Source organism: Globicephala melas, chromosome 3 (assembly GCF_963455315.2).
Source record: "Globicephala melas chromosome 3, mGloMel1.2, whole genome shotgun sequence".
Classification (NCBI taxonomy): domain Eukaryota; kingdom Metazoa; phylum Chordata; class Mammalia; order Artiodactyla; family Delphinidae; genus Globicephala; species Globicephala melas.
Window position 1 is genome coordinate 135,502,927 of NC_083316.1, and position 20,372 is coordinate 135,523,298.

The 20,372-nt window shown below is 45.3% G+C and overlaps 1 protein-coding gene across 1 annotated transcript in view; it reads left to right on the top strand.

The window, feature by feature from the left end:
- The window catches only part of ADRA1B (adrenoceptor alpha 1B), a 60,256-nt gene extending 42,928 nt beyond the window's left edge, over nt 1–17,328 (top strand). The window contains exon 2 of the mRNA XM_030841250.2: nt 16,680–17,328. Within this exon, the coding sequence (XP_030697110.2) occupies nt 16,680–17,287 (608 nt within the window). The 3' untranslated portion in view covers nt 17,288–17,328. The remainder of the gene's footprint in view (nt 1–16,679) is intronic.
- Nucleotides 17,329–20,372: the final 3,044 nt, after the last annotated feature.

A 20,372-nucleotide genomic window follows, 5' to 3' on the forward strand; every position in this document is an offset into this window, starting at 1 on the left:
ATAATTGTATTCACCTCACCGGCTTATAGGTACTGAATAAAATAATTGTTGAAATCTCCTTGCTTCCCCAGTCAATGTTAATCTCCTGGATTAAATTCTCAACCAGTTCCAGGTAGCTAAGGGATGTTCGATAAAGACTGTCTGTAAAGTGGGACAAAGCTTGGGGACCTCCCACTGCAAGCAATAATCTAAAAACCTGCATCAAACTGAGAATATATTTCATGTGTATTTACATGAAAGAGGTGAAGAAATTGTATTTTCTGAAAATCTAGTAATTTGAGGAAAGGAACTGTCTTTAGGAAAAATCTTAAATAGAGCTGAAGGTAGAAAGTGAAACCCATTTCCCCCTGTCACAACCTCCATGCCCCTCTTCCTCGCTGCCCTCAACAAGGCTGATGCCAAAGCTACCAGAAGAGAGAACAGAAATTATTGCCTAAAAAAGCAATAAGAATTTGGAACTCTTGGAGCAGTCTGCGAGGAGAGGAGCTGAGGTGAGAGACGACAAGGAGGGGGCCAGGGAGCCCAGCACTGAGTAGTACTACCTTAAACACTTGGTGCGGGTAATTTTCCTCTTGAGGAATCACTGCTTCCAGGTGGTATAAGCAGAGCAGGCATCAAGGGAAATAGAGCCCAAGAAGCAGAGTGGTGGGAATGAAGTTATTCCCCCTGCCCCACTCCAGGAATCCAGAGACTTTGAGGGAGGGCTTTGGACATCCCAGGGTTATGGAAAAGGGACATTCACAGTCATCTCGCCTAGCTTTCAAGGGGTGGAAAGGCCCCCAGCTGATGTCTGGGCTACACATATATAAACAGCATAGGCAGTAAATACTGAATTACATCTTGTCCCTTCAGGGAAACTCTCAGAAAACATTCTCCCATGGCTGCAGCAAGCCCAGCCAGCTCTCTGTCCTGTAGGCCATCTCTGAGTTGAGCAGTAAATTGTCCCTCGGGCACTTGCATCTGCAAATTTCCTAGCAATGAGGAGCCTTTGAGCTATGAGAAAGGGCAGCAATTTCAGGGTCATTTTATGGCATGTCTGTGGACCTGGACTGAGAAGCAGGAGAAGGCCCTGCTTTGCTAAAATCTGGACAGCGGCACATATGCAGTGGCAAAGACTAATCATTTTCATCATACAATATTCATGACACCAGCGATGTGCCTGGCCCTCGGGATAAAGAAAGGCAGGCAAGGGCTCTGGTGAGAAGACAAGACGCCCTAGAGACAGCAGGCTGGCATCATTCACTCTAAGGGCTGCAGATGACAAGGCAGGCATGACGCCCAGGTGTGGCCCCCAGAGGAGGAGTGCATCGCAGACCAGGCCTGACAAGTGGAGAGGAGATGCAGAGCTGTGCAGGGGTCCCAACCTGAACCTGGCAAGCCAGTGGTTATAGGAAAAAGTTTGGATTACCACCAGCCAAAGGACAGATCAGAAGGATGAGTCAGAAAGAGGAAGGCAGGGGAGTCAGTGGACAGCTGCTGAGAGAAGGGATGAAAGGCGTTGCACGGTGCCTAATGGCTTAAGTGGTCCAATCTCAGCGTTTTACCACCTGATTCCCCAAAGCCAGTAACTGTCCCTGTTCTCTCTGGAGCCTTTCATCCCAAGGTACCGAGCTTCTCAGCCAAGCAGCAGGGTCATCTGCTCCCTCTGAGGGCAGCATCCAGTATTGCACAGCCTTTTTGTTATAGGCTCAAAGACACTCTGGCCACAGGTTTATCTGTAACTTTTCCCCTCATATCTGTTCCACCTCTGCAATGGAGTGAACACAGCTGACAATCCAAGAAGCAGGGAGCCCCGGTAGCTAATGCAACCCCCTTGTTTCATACATGAGGAAACGAGGCCCAGAACTGTGCTGACCCTGAATAAAGGTCGGCCAGCTTCTAGCCCTAGGCTGGGTCTTTCCCCCTGTATTCTCAACAACTCTCTCTGTCTCTTTCTCTCTCTCTCTCATTTTCCTGCCTGCCTCTCTCCCTGTTTCCCTCTAATTACAAAAGCAATGATTGTTCATTGCAAAAAGAATTTTAAATAAAAAGTGAAAATCTTCCCATACAGCCATCCTCCAGAGATAACCATTATGAACAGTTTTTTTCACATTCACCCAGATTTTTTTCTATGAACACACACACACGCGCACACACACAAAAAATGTTTTTTATAAAAATCAGATATTAGACATTCTCTCCTGAAATTTGATTTTTTCTACTTAACTCTGGCATGGGCCTCATTCCATGTAGACCTAGCTTACCATTTTAATAGATGTATGGTTTTTCAATGCGTGGATGCTACGTGGTTTATTTCATAATCCCCTATGGCTGGAATTTAGGTTATTTCCCATTTGGGGGGGACATCACTGCAGTTTCCTGTACTTTTATCTTTGCTCCCTTTTAAGAGTACTTATGTAGGATAAATTCCTGGATGTTGAGTACTTACATCAAAAGCTAAAGTTATGCTCATTTCAATTGTATCAGATAACACCAGTTTTCCACCCAAAATCTGTAGCCCCACACAGAATGCATGCAAATGTCTGTTTTCTCATACTTTTGCCAAACTAATAGACCTGAAATATTTTGCTGCTTTTTAATTCACATTATTTGCTTTGTAAATGATTTCATGAGGTTTTCATTAATTCACTGGCTGTCCATTGTACTTATTCTTGTTATTTCCTCATCCATATGATTTGCTTTGTTTTCTATTGAGTTGCTTTGTCTTCTTGATTTGAAAGAGAGTTTTGTGTATTAGAAATATTCCTTTTACTGTCCTTTAATTTACAGATGCTTCTCTCAATTCTGATAAGTTTGTTTTCAAAGTTTATGACCTTATAGAATTGTCTATGCAAACGCAGCAATACTTTTCTTTATGGATCCTGAACTTCTGTCATGCTTAAAAAGATCCTTCCTATTTCAAAATCATAAAAAAATTCACTTCCATCTTCTTATATCTTAATAATCTTTTAATATTTAAAATCTTAGATCCATCTGGGTTTATTTTAATGTAAGAAAGTAGAGATCTGCCTTCATTTGTTTCTAAATAGCTAGAGACTCTTGTCCTAACACCACTTAGAGAATAATCTGTTTTTTCCCCACAGGCATTGAAATGGCATATAAAATTCTCATGGATATTTGGTTCTGTTTATAAACTGGATAATTTCATTGATCTATCTGCATTTTCTTGCACCTCCTGCCCTGGTACTTTTAAATTACTTTTATGGTATGATATGATTTTATGATAGGTTTTACTCTCCGTATGGGTAAGTTTCCCCATCTTCCCACACCACTCCCACCATTCCTCTTTATTTATTTTAATTGACCTGGCTATTTTTTCATGGTTATTCTTCTATAATCTATATTCTTCCATATATTTAGTTTGGGATCATTTAGGTTCCCCTGTGTACCACCCCCCCCCCGAAAAAAACCTGGTGGTATTCTAATGAGATTATCTTGAATTTCCAGATGAATTTGGGGAGAACTGAAGTTTTCTTGGAGACTTTCTATACTAAAGCAAGCTATGTCTCTCCATTTATACATGTCTTCTTTTTATGCCTCTTCATAAAGTTGTATCGCTTCCTTCACATATGTTCCCCCCAACACTCAGTTTTAAAAGGGTTCTATGGGGAAATTGCCATTGAGGTCAAAGCATGGAACACACTCAGTTTGGCATCAAAGATAGACCCTTAAGTGCTGCAGAAACTCCTCCATCCCATCTGCTCCCAACTCTGGGCCTAAGCCAAGAGGTCGCTTCCCTCTTTGAAGTTGGAATGATGGGTCCATCAAGTAACCAGCAGGCAACTGATGGCACGGACCCCATGCCCAGTCCTGTGCTAGAAGTACAGAACACAGACTCCGTCTTCAAAGAGCTTTGATGCTGCCTAGAGAGACAAGTGGCACATCTCTAAAGAATGACATTCCATATGAATCCATGTGGTATGGCCTTTGTTTTGTTGGGAAATATAGGAGAAGAAGCCTGGAGCAGTCAGGAAAGATTTCAGGAAGAAGATGAAAACTGACTGGGCATTGGCCTGTGGTTACCATTTATATAAAGAAGAGGAAGGAAGCACATTATAAGCAAGAGAATCACTCCACAACCATTTACCTAGCACCTACTATGAACCAGATACTGAGCCAGGCACATGAAGAGGAGGTTATGTGCTCAACAAATAGTTTTACACATTCACTATAACCCAAGCTCTGTGTTTGGTGCTAGAGAAACAGGAAAAGTAAGGTTGACCCTGGCCTTGAGGAGCTTGTAAACAAGGGAGACAGACTCTTAAATAAATAAGTTCAACAGCTGTTGTGATAGAATTCTGTGGAGAGAATAGCAGAAGACTCGTAATCTGGTGACTGTGCACCTCCTGGGTACCCATGGATGAGATTCAGTGAGTCTGTGAGCCCCTGAAATTATATGATGCTAAATTATTTGCATAACCAGCATTTTCAGGTTAAGAACCATCGAGGTAGAGTGCCACAAAATTCTTGGCTTCTGTGTTTTAATGACCATATAAAATATATAGAAAGACCATTATAAATAAGAAGTAAATAATTCTAGCCTTCCCCCAACCAGAACTATTCTAAGAGTTGAGAGGCAGTATCATCTGTTGTGAAAACTGCCCAGCTTTGAGACCAGGCAGATTTGGGTTTGTATACCAGCTCTACCATTTAATAGCTGTGTAACATCGGGTGAGTTCCATACACTTGAAGACTTTATTTCCTCATCTGTAAATTGAAAATTGAGAATTACAGAACCCAGTTCTCCCTCATGCCTTATTGTGGGAGTGAAATTAGCTAAGGTGTGTCGGGTTACCTGGATCTGAGCAGGTCTTCACAGCCTGCTCACTCCTTCCTTCTGCTTTCACACTTCACAGGAAGCTCTGCATCATGGGCTGTGGTTATGACAAGGAGGAATCTGAGCCAGGCCTGGAAGGGATGGAGAGGAGGAGGGGAAAGGAATGGGCATCTCAGACCAGTGGACAGAGTAGATACAGGGAAAGGAGCCGGAAAGGTCAACTCGTGTTGTGAAGAATCAGTCCGTTGCAGCCAAGTTGAGCAGGTCTTCAATTCCAGCCGAAGCAGTTTGAACTTTATCCTATAACCTACAGGAGCCACTGGAGGGTTTGGGACAAGCAAGTCAATCCCATGGTGAGGTGGTTCGGAACCCAGCCTTTGCCCATCATGAAGCCCAAGACACCCAGGAAAACAATTTTTACAATAAAATTATAATGTGGACTAAGGCAATGCTTCTCACCTCAGGATCTTGTTAAAAAGCAGCTTCTGATTCACTGGATCACTGAGATTCTGCATTTCTAACAAGCACTCCGGTGATTTTGATGCTGTTTACCCATGAACCTCACTTTGAGTAGCCAGAGGCTAACGTATTTTTGGTTTTGTCATTTTTATTACTAATATTATTCTTGTAACACATGTTGGCTGAGTGCCTGTCCTGTGTCAGGCACTGTGCTAGGCCCTGAGCAGAAAGAGAAGAATCAGACATGAACTCTTTTTTCTAGAAGCTCACAGTCTAATCTGAGGAGATGTGGCATAGCCCTAAGCAACTGTAATTCAATATAGAAAGTAATAAATGCCATATTTTAGCCTCAGATAAAATACTCTGACAATTTGGTGAAGAGAAAGATTGTTCCCAGTTGAGGGAGAAATTGCCTGGTGCTTAAGGAAGTGAATAGTAGCTTCTTTTTCTTATTATTAAACAATGAGTAAGAACCAGTGAGTAGACTTCAGAGTTAGACTTTAATCCTAACTCTGCCATTTACTAGACATGTGACTTCATTAATGTCTTAAACCTCAGTTTTCTCATCCGTAAAATGAGATATATTAATAACAAGGTTCTGGAAGGATTGTATGAGAGAATGTTTATAAACATAGTGCCTAATAACTGGTTCCTAGTTCATTATAAATGGTAGCTCTGGTGATTATTATTGTTTTCAGTATTTGCTGTAAACTTTAACATGTGTCTCTTTGGCCCCAAGGATATTGTATTTGTTAGACAATTTTGTGATCTCATTCCAGGGTTAAGCAGCAAATGAAAATGGAAAAACCTCGAAGGGAATTTCCAAATCCAAGGAAACTTCCTTCACAAAGCCAGTGCTGAAAGAATTAGCAACTAGTGTTTTCAATTTTTGAATTTTTTTTGGACCAGACTGTTTCCACTGGGGAGACTTGGCTTGGCTAAAGGTGTAGCCAAGTGCTCCTAATAACAGCCACATTGAAAGGGAGCTCCACTCTATTTACAAGCTGATCGAAATGGTTTCACCACCCACTGGCTCCCTTGAGATGTCTGCTTGTGTGATGCTGACTGTGAAATAAGTCAAATCAAATTTATAATCCTACAGACCCAGAATGTCAGAGCTCAGAGGGATGTTACAAACCACCCAGCCCTGGGGGGACCAGATAAATGATGCTTTACATCCCTCTATGCCTTGCTGCAGTCTCCAAGCCCACCCACTGGTCATTCCTTCAACCGGTATTTAATGAAGGAATATTAAAGAGCCCTATAGTAAGAGGATAAGGCACATCAGGGAACCGACAGGCACATCAGGAACTAACAGAGGAGGCTGCTGGGCTTAACAACAAAAAATCTCATTTCCAACCTCTCTCTCTCTCTTACCTGTGGAGGACCTTGCGCAAGTGTTGCCTTCTAGCTGCAGGTCCATTTCTTCATCTGTAAAGTAGGGATAATCCCACTTTGCTCATAGAACTGTCAGGGGGATTAAATGAAATAGAACATAAGATACTTGGCTGACATATAACTAGGACCCCATAAACACAGTATCTTTTGATTCATTTTTCATTTTTTTAAATAATATTCATTGGATTTTTCCCAATTACAAAACTAATTCGTGTTTATGGAGAAAATGTTGGAAAACACCAAAAAGCCCAGAGAGGGAAAATTCATGCATAATTTCACCACCCAAAGATATACATGGTTGATGTCTCCTTTCATGTATATTCTTCCTGTCCTTTTATACACACCAACATGTGTATTTTGTTTCCCCATGAACTGTATTGGAAGTGATTGACAGCTTCTGTTAGGGCTTCCTGGACTCATGTTCAAACTCTATCCCCCACTAGGTCTGTGACCTGGAGCAACTTGCCTTCCATTCCCCCAAGTGTAATAGTTGTGGCCTCCAGCGGGCGCGGCAGGTTGGACCCAGTCACCAGGAACGCTATAGACTGCAGTGCGAAATGGCGCCCCCTAGAGCCGTGCCAGGCGCAGTCATGCTGGGCTGCCTTGGGAACAGACAGGTTGAAGGAGTAATGGGCGTAAAGATGTTTAGGCATTTGGCCAGTGGCTGACACAGGATAAGAGCTTGTTAAATAGTAGCTACTATTCCACAAACAAACCTTGGGGTTTTGAAGAGTGGAGGGAGGTTCACTGTTCAGATCTGTTAAATAGCACCTTAAGGTGACCCATTGGGACCATGGTCCAGCCAAGAAGTCCCTCTCCTTGTGCTGGTCCTGCTCCGCTTTAGCTTTTTTTCAAAAATATATTTATTTTATTTATTTGTTTTTGGCTGCGTTGGGTCTTCATTGCTGTGTGCGCTTTCTCTAGTTGCGATGAGCGGGGGCTACTCTTCCTTGTGGTGCGCGGGCTTCTCATTGCGGTGGCTTCTCGTTGCAGAGCACGGGCTTCAGTAGTTGTGGCTCGTGGGCTCTAGGGCTCAGGCTCAGTAGTGGTGGCGCACGGGCTCCGTTGCTCCGCGGCACGTGGGATCTTCCGGGACCAGGGCGCAATCCTGTGTCCCCTGCATTGACAGGCAGATTCTTCACCACTGTGCCACCAGGGAAGTCCCCACTTTAGCTTTTGATCCTTGCACTTCACCATGCCTCTAAGTCGCCCTCAGGCATGCAAAGCCCAAGTGATGTGAGTGGGCTCACTGCACCATCTGCTTGCTGCCTCATCCCTCCGCTCTCAAGTTCTGCCTCCTGCTCACCCCATCCAGGTGTGCAGCTTTCAACCCCTCCAAGCCCTTTCAGAGGTGTTGTCTCATTTGACCTGTTTAAAAAACCTCAGTAAGAGGCTAGCAAGAGGCAACCGAGTGGAGCCATGTGGCCTCCCGCAAGTGGTTTCCCAGGGCTGCACCCATAATGCTACTCAAAATGACTACAGATCTGAGTGGTGTGCAAGATAGCTTGAAGTGACAGCTAGAGATGGCACAAAAAACTCTGAGTCACGTATTCAATCGGTCGGTCGGTGAACAGATATTTATTTAGCACTACTGTGTGCCAGGGGCTGGGTTCTCCAGTGAGAAAATATTCCCTGTTCACTTCTCTTTCAATCCTTCGGGTCCTCAAAGAGGAATGAATTCCTCTCAGTTTAGGGCCAGCAAGTCTTCAACACCCCTCAACCCCAGCTAATCTCCCTTTCTGAAAAAGGGAGCAGGCTCAGACCCACTACTGTGTGGAGGCATCCAGAGGTACTAATATTGTTTAGTTTTCATCTTATTTTTCTCTACCATTGCATTCTGTTTATAGCAAATGATGCACGTTTTTAAATGATGATAGAAATCTTCCTTTTTTAAAAAAAATTTAGCTTAGATACCAAAAGTGAGTTGATTTAAAGAAAAGCATTAAGTAACGGGTGGTCCGGGTGGTAGAATGACTGATGCTTAGGAAGCCCTAGACTTGAGATGGGTCTAGCCTAGACTTGAGGCTTAACCCTTTCAGGTTTGCTGACCCAAGCCCATGATGACAGCTATGGATTCTCCCCCAGAAAAATGCATGAACATCACGTACAATTTCATCAAGTTCCAGAACTACCTGGAGTCCCATTCCTGGGCCTGTATTGGAAAGAGCAGCAGGGTGAGAGTTCCGAGGCCTGGTCTGCACGGGAGATCCTGTTTGCCACCTGCCTCATCTTCTTGGCAGTAGTACTGGCAGTGATAGCAGTGTTGGCAATAGTAACAGTAGTTGTGTTTGAAGCAGTCAAACTGTACTTTGAGTACAGCTTTGCGTGCTTTCAACATGCCAGGCACTTACCAAGCCTAAGCTCAACTCATCCATGCAGAAAAGAATTATCACCATCCCCACTTTCTGGGAAACAGAGCTCCAGTAGTTTCCCCAAGTTCACTCATCTGGGAAGTCAGGGTCAGCACTTGAACCCAGCTGTACCTGCCTGTGATGTCTGAACAGGTCCTTAACCACTGGACTCCATTGTCTCGATAAATCTCTGTTGGATCAATTGAAGGACATTTGAAGAGGTTCTGGCCATCGTTCTGCCATTCACCAGCTGAGTGACCTTGAGCAAGTTACTCACCCTGACTGACCTTCTGTTAAGGAAGAAGGTTTCGGAGTCCTGCCAAGCCATGATGCTAAGACACAGGGCAAAGAGCGTGGGACCATTTCATGAGCAAGAGAAGTGGAGACAGGCTCAGGGACATGCACTGCAAGTCAGTGGCCCTGGCAAAGAGCAGGCATAGCCCTGGCTTCCAGCAGAGAGAGCAGGCTTCCAGGAACCCACATTTCCCATTGGTATTTGCTTCCTCTCCTGGCAGCTTCATTGGCCCCCAAAGGTCTGTTTGGGTGCCCAGAGAAAAAGATCCCTGTCACCAATCCGCTTTCACGCCCCAAGGGCCTCAGCACCTTCCCTAATTAACGAGGGCTTCTTGGCTTCCCCCCCAGGGCAGGCTGGCGTAGCAAACAGGGCCACTAATCCACGTGGCTGCTGTGCTGCTGGCAGGTGAGGGAGGAGGGAAGGGTCCAACATACGTGTGGAATCCAAGGCAGCTGGCAGTCCAGTCCCTGACCCGCACTGCCCCTCTGTGGTGGGTCTGGAGATTGGCAGGGCTTCTAGCTCTGGCCTCGTGGAGACTCTGAATGTTAAGGCTGGACGGGACTCAGATCAAACCACTCAACTAAAGGAGGGAAACCATGTCAAATTATTATGTAGTGCACCTGAAACTAACATAATATTGTCCGTCAACTCTAGTTCAGTAAAATAAAAAAATACATTTTTTTAAAGGAGGGAAACTGAGGCCCGGAAAGGGAAAGCAACTTACCCAAAATGATACATCAAGTTATCAAACAGGTTTCCTGTAATTAGATTTCCAGCCCAATGAGTAGTTTACAGGAATAATTATTATTTGGTTAATAAGCATTAATGCAGAGTTGATTGAGGTGGCAGGAACCTGGTACCCAACAAGCTAGTAAGAACTTTACATGTTTTTACCATGTTTAATCCTCACAACAACCCAGGGAAGGTGGTATTCTTATTAGCTCCATTTTACTGATGAGGAAACTGAAGCTTAGGTATAGTATGAAACTTGCCCAGGGTCATGTGTCTGGTGAGAGAACCAGGATTCTGTCCCAGGAATCGGAATCTAACGAGAAAAGGGCAGTCGTTGTCAGAAGTCACTGAGGGCTTGCTCAGGGTGCGAGAGTCATGCCGGGGTCTGTAGGAGGACGAAGCAAAGTAGAATGCAAATGGAACAAGAGGGTAGGTGAGGTCATTATTCAGCTTCCAAACACATGAGGATTAAGAACTGACCACACCCAGAGTTGTGGAGGTGTAGGGAAAATATCACATTCATACACAGTCGATGGGAGGAGGGTAAATTGGTACGACCAGTTCAGGAGGCAATTTGGCTAGCTGTCGGGACTTAAATGTGGAATTGACCCAGTGATTGCTCGTGAAGGAGGTTAGCCTGCAGAAACACTCAAACGTGCGAAAAGCAAAATGCATGAGGCTTGTCATTACTGCAGTTTGCGATAGCCAAAAATTGGAAATCACCTACTTGACTATCATCAGGAAAGAGTTTAGTGAACTACTACTATATATCCAGAGGACAGAATGTAATGCTGTGACATGGGGAAATATCTTTTATGCATTCTAAGTGAAGAAAGAAATTTGGGGAAAGGTATGTGTATGACCCCATTAAAAAAGATCCGTCTGAAAGAATAAAAACAAAACTGTTAACTCTGGTCCTGTCCACTTAAATGAAGAAAGGATTTTCACTCTATATTATATAGATTTTTTGTAATGTGTAATTTTTTAATTTAGCAGGTGTAAGTGAGGGGTTTTTTAGTTGAAGTATAGTTGATTTACAATATTGCGTTTCAGGTGTACAACAAAGTGATTCGGATATATATATATTCTTTTTTTCAATTCTATTCCATTATAGTTTATTACAAGATATTGAATATACTTTCCTGTGCTATATAGTAAATCCTTATTGTTTATCTATTTTATATATGGTGGTATGCATCTGTTAATCCCCTACGCCCAATTTATCCCTCCCCCACTTCCCCTTTGGTAACCATAAGTTTGTTTTCTATGTCTGTGAGTCTGTTTTTGTTTTGTAAATAAGTTCATTTGTGCCACATTTTAGATTCCACATATAAGTGATACCACATGGTATTTGTCTTTCTCTTTCTGACTTACTTAGTGTGATAATCTCTAGGTCCATCCATGTTGCTGCAAATGGCATTCATTTTGTTTTATGGCTGAGTAATATTCCAGTGTGTGTGTGTGTGTGTGTGTGTGTGTGTGTGTATACACACACACACCACATTTTCTTTATCCATTCATCTGTTGATGGACACTTAGTTGCTTCCATGTCTTGGCTATTATAAATAGTGCCGCTATGAACATTGGAGTGCATGTATCTTTTTGAATTATAGTTTTCATCTTTTCTGGATATATGCCCAGGAGTGGGATTGCTGGATCATAAGGTAACTCTATTTTTAGTTTTTTAAGGGTCAGTGAGGTTTTTTTTTAATAGACTTTATTGATTTTTATTTTTTTAGTTTTTTGCGGTACGCGAGCCTCTCACTGTTATGGCCTCTCCCGTTGCAGAGCACAGGCTCCGGACGTGCAGGCCCAGCAGCCATGGCTCACGGGCCTAGCCGCTCCACGGCATGTGAGATCTTCCCGGACCGGGGCACAAACCCGTGTCCCCTGCATCGGCAGGCGGACTCTCAACCACTGTGCCACCAGGGAAGCCCAATAGACTTTATTTTTTAGAGCAGTTTTAGGTTCACATTCAAATTGACAGGAAGGTACTGTGATGAACCCATACTGACATATAATCACCGAAAGTCCACAGTTTACATTAGGGATCACTCTTGGTATTGTACATTTTATGGGTTTTGACAAAGGTATAATGACATATATCCACCAATATAGCATCATACCGAGTAGTTTCACTCCCCTAAAAATTCTCTGTGCTCCCCCTATTCATTCTCCATTGTGTCACTTTTGTAATAAAAACATACAAATCTGGAAAGGAAAAGAAATAAAGATATGGTTTCTGCCCAGAAGGAGTTTACAGTCTGGGTGGTAAACAAGGACTCAGCCAGCCCGGAGATGGCTTAATTAACAGACAAACAATAAAATAACAGAATAAGGTCTGATTGTATATGTTCTGTGGGGTACAGAATGAAGAATTCAGTCTGAGTCGGGTAGGGTTAATCAGAGCAGAGTTCCTGGAAGAGGGCAATGAATGGGCCAGGATATACAGTATATTTGGAAAATGGCCACCATTTATGAATTTTCAAGGTGCCAGACCCTGTGTCACGTATGTTTACATGGATATTTTCATGTATTCAGAATAACCCTATGAAGCAGATGTTATCCCCAATTTATGGATAAGAAAATTTAGCCTGAGAGAGCCAATTAACTTTTCAAAAGTCAAACAGCCAATACACCAAAAGGATGCAAAACCAGGCTTCTGTAATCCCAAACTCTGAGCTCAAGTCACCAGGCCACATTGCCTAAAGCGGCTGAAGGCAAAGAATGACCTTCTTCTCAGAGGAACAAGTAACTCGGGGAGCCCAAACTCAAATTGTGGCTGTAAGTAAATGCCATGAGAAAAGTCAGCATCACCCCCTTCCCTTTGGCTGAGCACATCTCAGCCCCATGGTCCTTGGAGAGTGCTTTGTAAGAAAATAAAGACAAAGATCCAGACTGTCTTTATCCCTGACAAGGTGCTTCCGTTGTGATGGAGGTGAAGAAGAACCTAGAAAGAAATGGCACAGGGGTACAGAATGATATTTATGCCCCTATCATAAAGCCATGTGTGTTCTGTGGCAATGAACTGTGAATGCATCAGCCTTCCCACAAGCCTGTGGACTGCCACAGGGCAGAGCCCACCCCCCTGTTTGTCTGTATCCCCACAGGTTGGCCTCATGCCTGGCACTTAGCAGAGCTCCGTATTTGTGGAATGAATGAATGAACAAATGAATGAATGAATGTATAAAAATGTAAAAAGCTACGACTCTTATATGCTGGTGTCCTGATCCATAAAATAGGACCAACTGGGGGCTTCCCTGGTGACACAGTGGTTGAGAATCTGCCTGCCGATGCAGGGGACACGGGATCGAGCCCTGGTCTGGGAAGATCCCACATGCCACGGAGCAACTGGGCCCGTGAGCCACAATTACTGAGCCTGCGCGTCTGGAGCCTGTGCTCCGCAACAAGAGAGGCCGCAATAGTGAGACGCCTGCGCACCGCGACGAAGAGTGGCCCCCGCTTGCCGCAACTAGAGAAAGCCCTCGCACAGAAACGAAGACCCAACACAGCCATAAATAAATAAATAAATAAATTTAAAAATTCACGACATATGTCAATATTTTTAAAAAAAATAGGACCAACTATAGTCCCTTCATCTAGGGATTACTGTGATCATTAAATGGGCAAATGGTGTAAAGGATTTAGTGTAAGATGTGTACAAGAGCACACACAATGTGATTGACGGTTCTGATATTAGCTATTAGCACTATTGTTATTTGTGTATCCTTTAAAAGCTGGTCCCTCAGGATACACACCTGTTAAGCCATTTATTGACCATTTTACTAACATCTTCAACAGGATTGACAAGCAGAGTTACAAGTTTGTCTTCAGCAAGTATGCTTTCCTGCTCTGGATCCTGCCCACCTTTGCCACAGCTGTCTGTGCCTCCCCAGCCTCTATCCCAGGCCTTAACATGTCCTCATGGGTGGTGTGCCTACCTGTGCACATGCTCACCAGCATTTACCGTCCAGGGCGATTCACAAGGTTTCCAAGTGTTACCTCCCTCTCTCCACTTCCCCAAATTTATTCTCCAGTTTCCCATTTTTGTCAAGACCAGTTTAACTATGCCCTTTAGACTCAGTGACAGAAACAAGACCATCCCCCTGGGCAGAAACAACTCACCCCATCATGGGTACTAGGTGTTCACACGTCATATTTGCATTTCCACTGGGGCCTTCTGTCCAGTGTCTTATTCCAAAGGAGAATCTGGGACAGTGGGACAAAAACCTAATGGTGCAAGCCTTGTCACAAATCAGACCACGAGGTGGCGCCCTCATTGGCTCCCACCTAGAGCTAACCCACAGTTGAGAAGAGTCAGCATACTTTATGTATAGTTAGCACTTACCCGGATTATGGATAACCTTCTTTCCAAGTTAACCCCTCTTTGGTTTAACCCCACACCAGGAACTCTGGCCATCTCCCCCCAGCCACCACCCCTGCATTGCCAAGCAGAGAAGTTGGAGGCTCCCTGTAACGACAAGCCGAAGCTCAAATAATCAAGAAGGGCAAGTGCTACAGGGGGGAAACTCAAGGGCAATACAAAATAGGGATTCTTATGGCATCTATGCCACAACTGTGGGATCTGCAGCCACTTTCTGGGTCTCGGTGTCTCCATCTGCCAAGCGAGGAGGTTGGACTTCATGATTTGCTAAGATTTCTCCCATTCAGATGTTCTTCCTTCAACAAATGGATTCAAAGGTGATCCCAAAGACCAGGCCCTCAGGAAGCTCACAGTGTAACAGAGGAGATAAGACAGGAATACAAAAGTCACTGTACTGCAGGTGGAGTGGCTGGCTTAGGGACATGGTTTGAAGTTACGAAATGTTCTGTAAAGTATATTTGCATTTTTTAAAGCATTTACATACATATATACAACAGGAAAAAAATCTGAAAGTTTATGTACCAAAATGTGATGTCTCTGCATTATGGGTATGTGTGCTTTTAAAATATTTTTTCTTTCCTTTTTGCTTTTTAATAGTTTCTCATTTTTCCACAGAGGGTATGATTAATAGCATTAAAAACAAAAACAAAAAATCACGTTTCATAGTCAAACAGAATTGAGTTTAAATCCCAGCTATATTACAAACATGCTACGTGGCCTGGGGCAAGTCATCTAACCTCTCCAAGTCTCAACTGCCTTGCATTTAAAATGGAATTGTTTTTGACTTAATATTGCCATTAAATGCTTTGGGACCTCAAATTCACAGGGATGAGTTAATCATGTTTCCCAATTCTTAGCACCTCATTGTCATCGATCTAAGCCAGGCCTCTCTCTTACTTTATTGATTTATTTCCTTTTATTCCCATCCCTTATTCCCCTTTCCCTCTGCCTCACCCTTAGGCACCCATTTTGTATTTGATATGTATAATATTTTTTAACTTGAAAATGTTTTTGAAAATGTGTGTGGTTGGTTGTATCTTATAACAAAAGATATTATGCTATAAATCTCATTGTTTCCTACTTTTTTCACAAAGAACAATGTATTTAAGATCTTTCCATATTGTTTTTTGGACATGTCATCCAGGACTTCTAAGTACTGCATAATTGCTGTGCTATGCATGTACTCCACTCTACCTTTCCATAATTCCCAGTGAGGGGCACCCAGGTGTTTTCCAACTCTCTGTCACCATAAACACCACCCTGAGCATAGTTGTACATGGCCCCCGATGGACCTGTGTGAAAATTCTTTGAGAGCTCTACCCTGGAGCAGAATTGCTGGGTCAGGAGGTATCTATATTCCTAATGGGATCAGAAGGTCTTCACAGCCTCTGCCTCCACCAGCAGGAGACTTCCCATGTCTCCACACCCTTGTCTGTACTTGGCACTATCGAGTTTTCTAATTTTTGCCAACCTAACAGATGTTCTATCACTCTGTGGTTTTCACTTTATTTGACTGCCTAATAGTTTGAGCATCTTGGCATATGCTCATTAGACCTCGGGTTTCCTATTTTGTAAATTGCCTGTTCCTTTTCTTTGCCCACTATCTACTAGGAATGCTGTCTTTTTCTTGTTGACTTTCAGGAGTCCTTATATATTCTAAATATCAATCCCTTGACTGTCTTAGACATTGTAAATAATCTTCTCCCATTCTTGCCCCATATTTTATCTTTTTGAAGTGTTAAGCTGTTTTTCTTCACCTCTCCATCAATAAGATCATCCTTTACCTTGTCTTCTTTTACCTTATAAAGGTTTACCTTTCACCTTTAGGTCTTTAATACATCTCATATTTGCCATGGAAATACTTCATGGCATTTTGTGAAGGATAAAATAATACAGGTAAAGCGCCAGTACAGTGCCTCAGACCCAAGAGCTGTACCATTGTGGGTGATTATTATTATCATTTGAGTAGAAAGTGGTAAGCACTGCCCTAGGAAATCTAGAGATAACGGGAGTTTGAATGCTGTTTTAGCTAGATCAGAAAAGATTTTATGGGCAAAGGTTAAGTGATGGAGATTGGCCTGAAAAAAGAATGTAGGAGTCATTTATTTTGAGATGTAAAGGGCAGTATTCCAGATAGAGGAACTGGCCTGGGCAAAGGCCTGGAGGCAGGAATGCCACAGGTTGACAATGTTTGGGCCGATCACATCGAAGAGAGGGGTCTGACTACTCACCAACTGCTGTCTGTCTTTCTGCCCATACCCACCCCACCCCTTCCCCCTGCAGGCTCCCTGTTCTCCACCCTGAAGCCCCCCGACGCCGTGTTCAAGGTGGTGTTCTGGCTGGGCTATTTCAACAGCTGCCTCAACCCCATCATCTACCCGTGCTCCAGCAAGGAGTTCAAGCGCGCCTTCGTGCGCATCCTCGGGTGCCAGTGCCGCGGCGGCCGCCGCCGCCGCCGTCGCCGCCTCTTGGGCGGCTGCGCCTACACCTACCGGCCGTGGACGCGCGGCGGCTCGCTGGAGCGGTCGCAGTCGCGCAAGGACTCGCTGGATGACAGCGGCAGCTGCCTGAGCGGCAGCCAGCGGACCCTACCCTCGGCCTCGCCGAGCCCCGGCTACCTGGGCCGCGGCGCGCCGCCGCCCGTCGAGCTGTGCGCCTTCCCGGAGTGGAAGGCGCCTGGCACCCTCCTGAGCCTGCCCGCGCCCGAGCCCCCGGGCCGCCGCGGCCGCCACGACTCGAGCCCGCTCTTCACCTTCAAGCTGCTGACGGAGCACGAGAGCCCCGGGACCGACGGAGACGCCAGCCACGGGGGCCACGAGGCCGCAGCCGACGTGGCCAACGGGCAGCCCGGCTTCAAAAGCAACATGCCCCTGGCGCCCGGGCAGTTTTAGGGCCCCGCGCACCGCTTCCTTTCCCTGGGGAGCCAATCATCGTGGGGGGCGGGCGGGCGGAGGGGGGGAAGGGAGCGTCGGCGCCCGGTAGACACGGGCCCCACGGGGAAGCGGGGGGAGGGGGGCGGGGAGAGGGGCAGCTGCTTTTCTGGCAGGGGCATGGGTGCCAGGTACAGCGCGGAGAGCTGGGCCGAGCATGCTGAGAGCCTGGGAGACCCGACGCCAGCCGGGATTTCCGTCTCTCTCTCTGTGTATATATCTAAACGATTTCTTCTGTACATGTATTTAACCGTGGGTGCACGTGTGTCTGTGCGGTGTACGTGTGGTCTGCGTGTGTGCGTGTGTGTGGCCGCCCGCGCGGGGGCAGAGCGAGTGGGTGCCCAGGAGGCACCCTGGGCATTGTTTGTCTCGTGACTTCGTACCTCGCAAGCCCCTCCTGTACTTCACTGAACGGTGGCACTCTGGCGGGGTTGGAAGCAAAGTCGGACATTAAAGGTCATTTCTTCTGTGCGGCTTTGAGTAGTTTGTGAACGGGGTGGCAGGCAGATCTTGAGTTGCCTTTTCGTTCACATTAAGGTGTGCCCCTGTCTCTACCGCCGGCCCTGTGGGCAGTGATTGTGCCGGCCCCCCCTTGACCCCGTTTCTGCCTTTGCCATTCCTGCCCTTCAGGGCTAAACAAATCTGACCCTGTGGCCGAAAGTGACGCCCTGGACTTGTCCCATAAATCCTTCCTGCCTGCTTTTGACCGTTCCCATATCCAAATCTTCCTGCTGTGGGCAACATAGGGCAATGTCTGGCCTGGCCCTGATCCCCAGGACCCCGATCCTAGTTGGAGCTACCAGGCCAGCACCCTAGGTGGGCCTGTCACCTGTGAGGGGACTGGTCCCTTACCTCCTCCAGCATCTTCTGACCAAACACTGCATTATTTGCCTGTGCCCATGGAACCTGAAAAAGAGAGCCAGACTGCAGAATTTTCTGGACAAGATAAGGATCCATATGTCAATGCAACACCTATGGGCACAGGAACCCTCCTAAGCTCGGCTAACTGGCCAGCCTGCCTGGGAAAGAAGCACTGAGGAAAGTCACGCAGAGAAGAGGAGCATACCTTGAAGAAGGTAACTTCCGTTCTAGTCTCAGCGCTGCTACCAATTTACTCTGTGACCTTGAGAAGGTCACATCTCTTCTGGATCTTGGTTTCCCATCTATGTAATGACAAGATTGATTCTAAGGGGCTTCCCTGGTGGCGCAGTGGTTGGGGGTCTGCCTGCCGATGCAGGAGACACGGGTTCGTGCCCCGGTCCAGGAAGATCCCACGTGCCGCGGAGCGGCTGGGCCCGTGAGCCGTGGCCGCTGAGCCTGCGCGTCCGGAGCCTGTGCTCCGCAACAGGAGAGGCCACAGCAGTGAGAGGCCCGCGTACCGCAAAAGAAAAAAAGATTGATTCTAAGGTCTTTTCTGCCTCTAAAAGCCACCAGTTTGCTAAAAGAATAATGGATAGGGAACAAAAGAGGGAGCATTTTTCTTCCCTGAAATTAAAAAAAAGAACCTAAGAGGAAAACCCCCACCCCAGTCCCTTTCTCTTCCTGCTTTGCTTTTTCTAAGTTGAGATTCATTAATTTTTCAAATGGTGAGAGCTTCTCCCAGTAATATTAGCACATCAGTCATTTATTCTATAGGCGATTGAAATAGAAAATCCCTTAATGGGGGAGGGGCAGTCATTCATTTAGCTGAAAAGTGTAGGGGTATCAGGCATGGCTGGATCCAGGGGCTTAAACAGTATTGTTAGCTTGCTCACTGGCTCTTATCATTCATCTAGCTCCCATCTTTTGCTCTGCTTATCTTTATATGTTACACTTGTTTCCTTTCTGCAAATAGCTTTCTCACACCATTCTTACAACTTGAGCCCCCTCCCCAAGGAGAAGTAAGATTTCCCAGCATATTTGCCAAAAAAAGAAAAATAAAGAAAAAATCCAGAGAAGCTAGATGTTCTGTATCACAGACCCCTTTGAGACTCTAATGAAAGCTATAGATATACCTTCCAGATAAAAAAATGCACATACAAAAAAATTACATTTTCATACAATTTCAAGTGACTCACCTCTGTTTAAGATCCTATGAACTAAGCATGATACCCCAGATTCACTAGTTATTTGAAAAAACAATGTTCAGAATTATCTAGGCCAATCCCCTCATCTTTACAGATGGAGAGACTGAGGTAAATAACTTGCCAAGTCACACTAACCTAGGACTAAGACCTGGATCTGCTACATCCCTGTGAAGTACATTTTCTCCTCCCTTGTGCTGCCATCTTGGGGTTGAGTATATCCTCCAACAGAAAGTAGGTTTCTTCTTGCTGCTGTAGAGAAAAGGGAGTCCTAGGGAAGGAAGAGCCTGCACCCAATTCCCAGAGAAGAAGGAACAGTTTGGGATAGTCCTCTGGAAACATTTGCTTAACAACACAAGTCTTTCAAACAAGTCTGACACAGAATCCTGATACAAGTGCAGTCTGCAGTGAAGTGAGGAAAAGAGGACAGAGCCTCGCCCCCTTGGCCTCCTCCTCCATGTCTTCAGCCCCTTCCCCTCACCTGCCCCAAGCACCTGAGGGCTCCATGGCGTGAAGTTTGAAAATCCCTGGTGAATGGGACTTGGAGTCAGTAGGACCTGGCTTCAAGTCTTGGCTCTGGGTGACCTTGGGTAATTTACCTGCCTCTTCTCATCTGTTTCTCCATCTATCAAATGGACATGACCTTCACAGCCTAGCAGGAAGCACAAAGGATTCGATGAGATCACTGTGGCATAAATACTGAACTGCGAATCACTGGGCAAATGCAAGTTATAATTTGGACTTCAGATATCTGAAGCCACAGTCACCAAAGGTATTTCCTGAGGTGCTCAGTTACAATGACCTCACACATTACTGATGCTTGGAGGCCACCCAGGCAGCACAAAGAAGCAGTGGCAGCCTCCTACCTCTTTCCAGAAGGAAGGTTGGCCAAGCAGTGGCTCACATCCCTGTAGAGGGCTAGGTTCCATATGTGCCCCCAGCCAGGGCCTGCATTATGCTGACCTCTCCAGGCTGCCTCACTG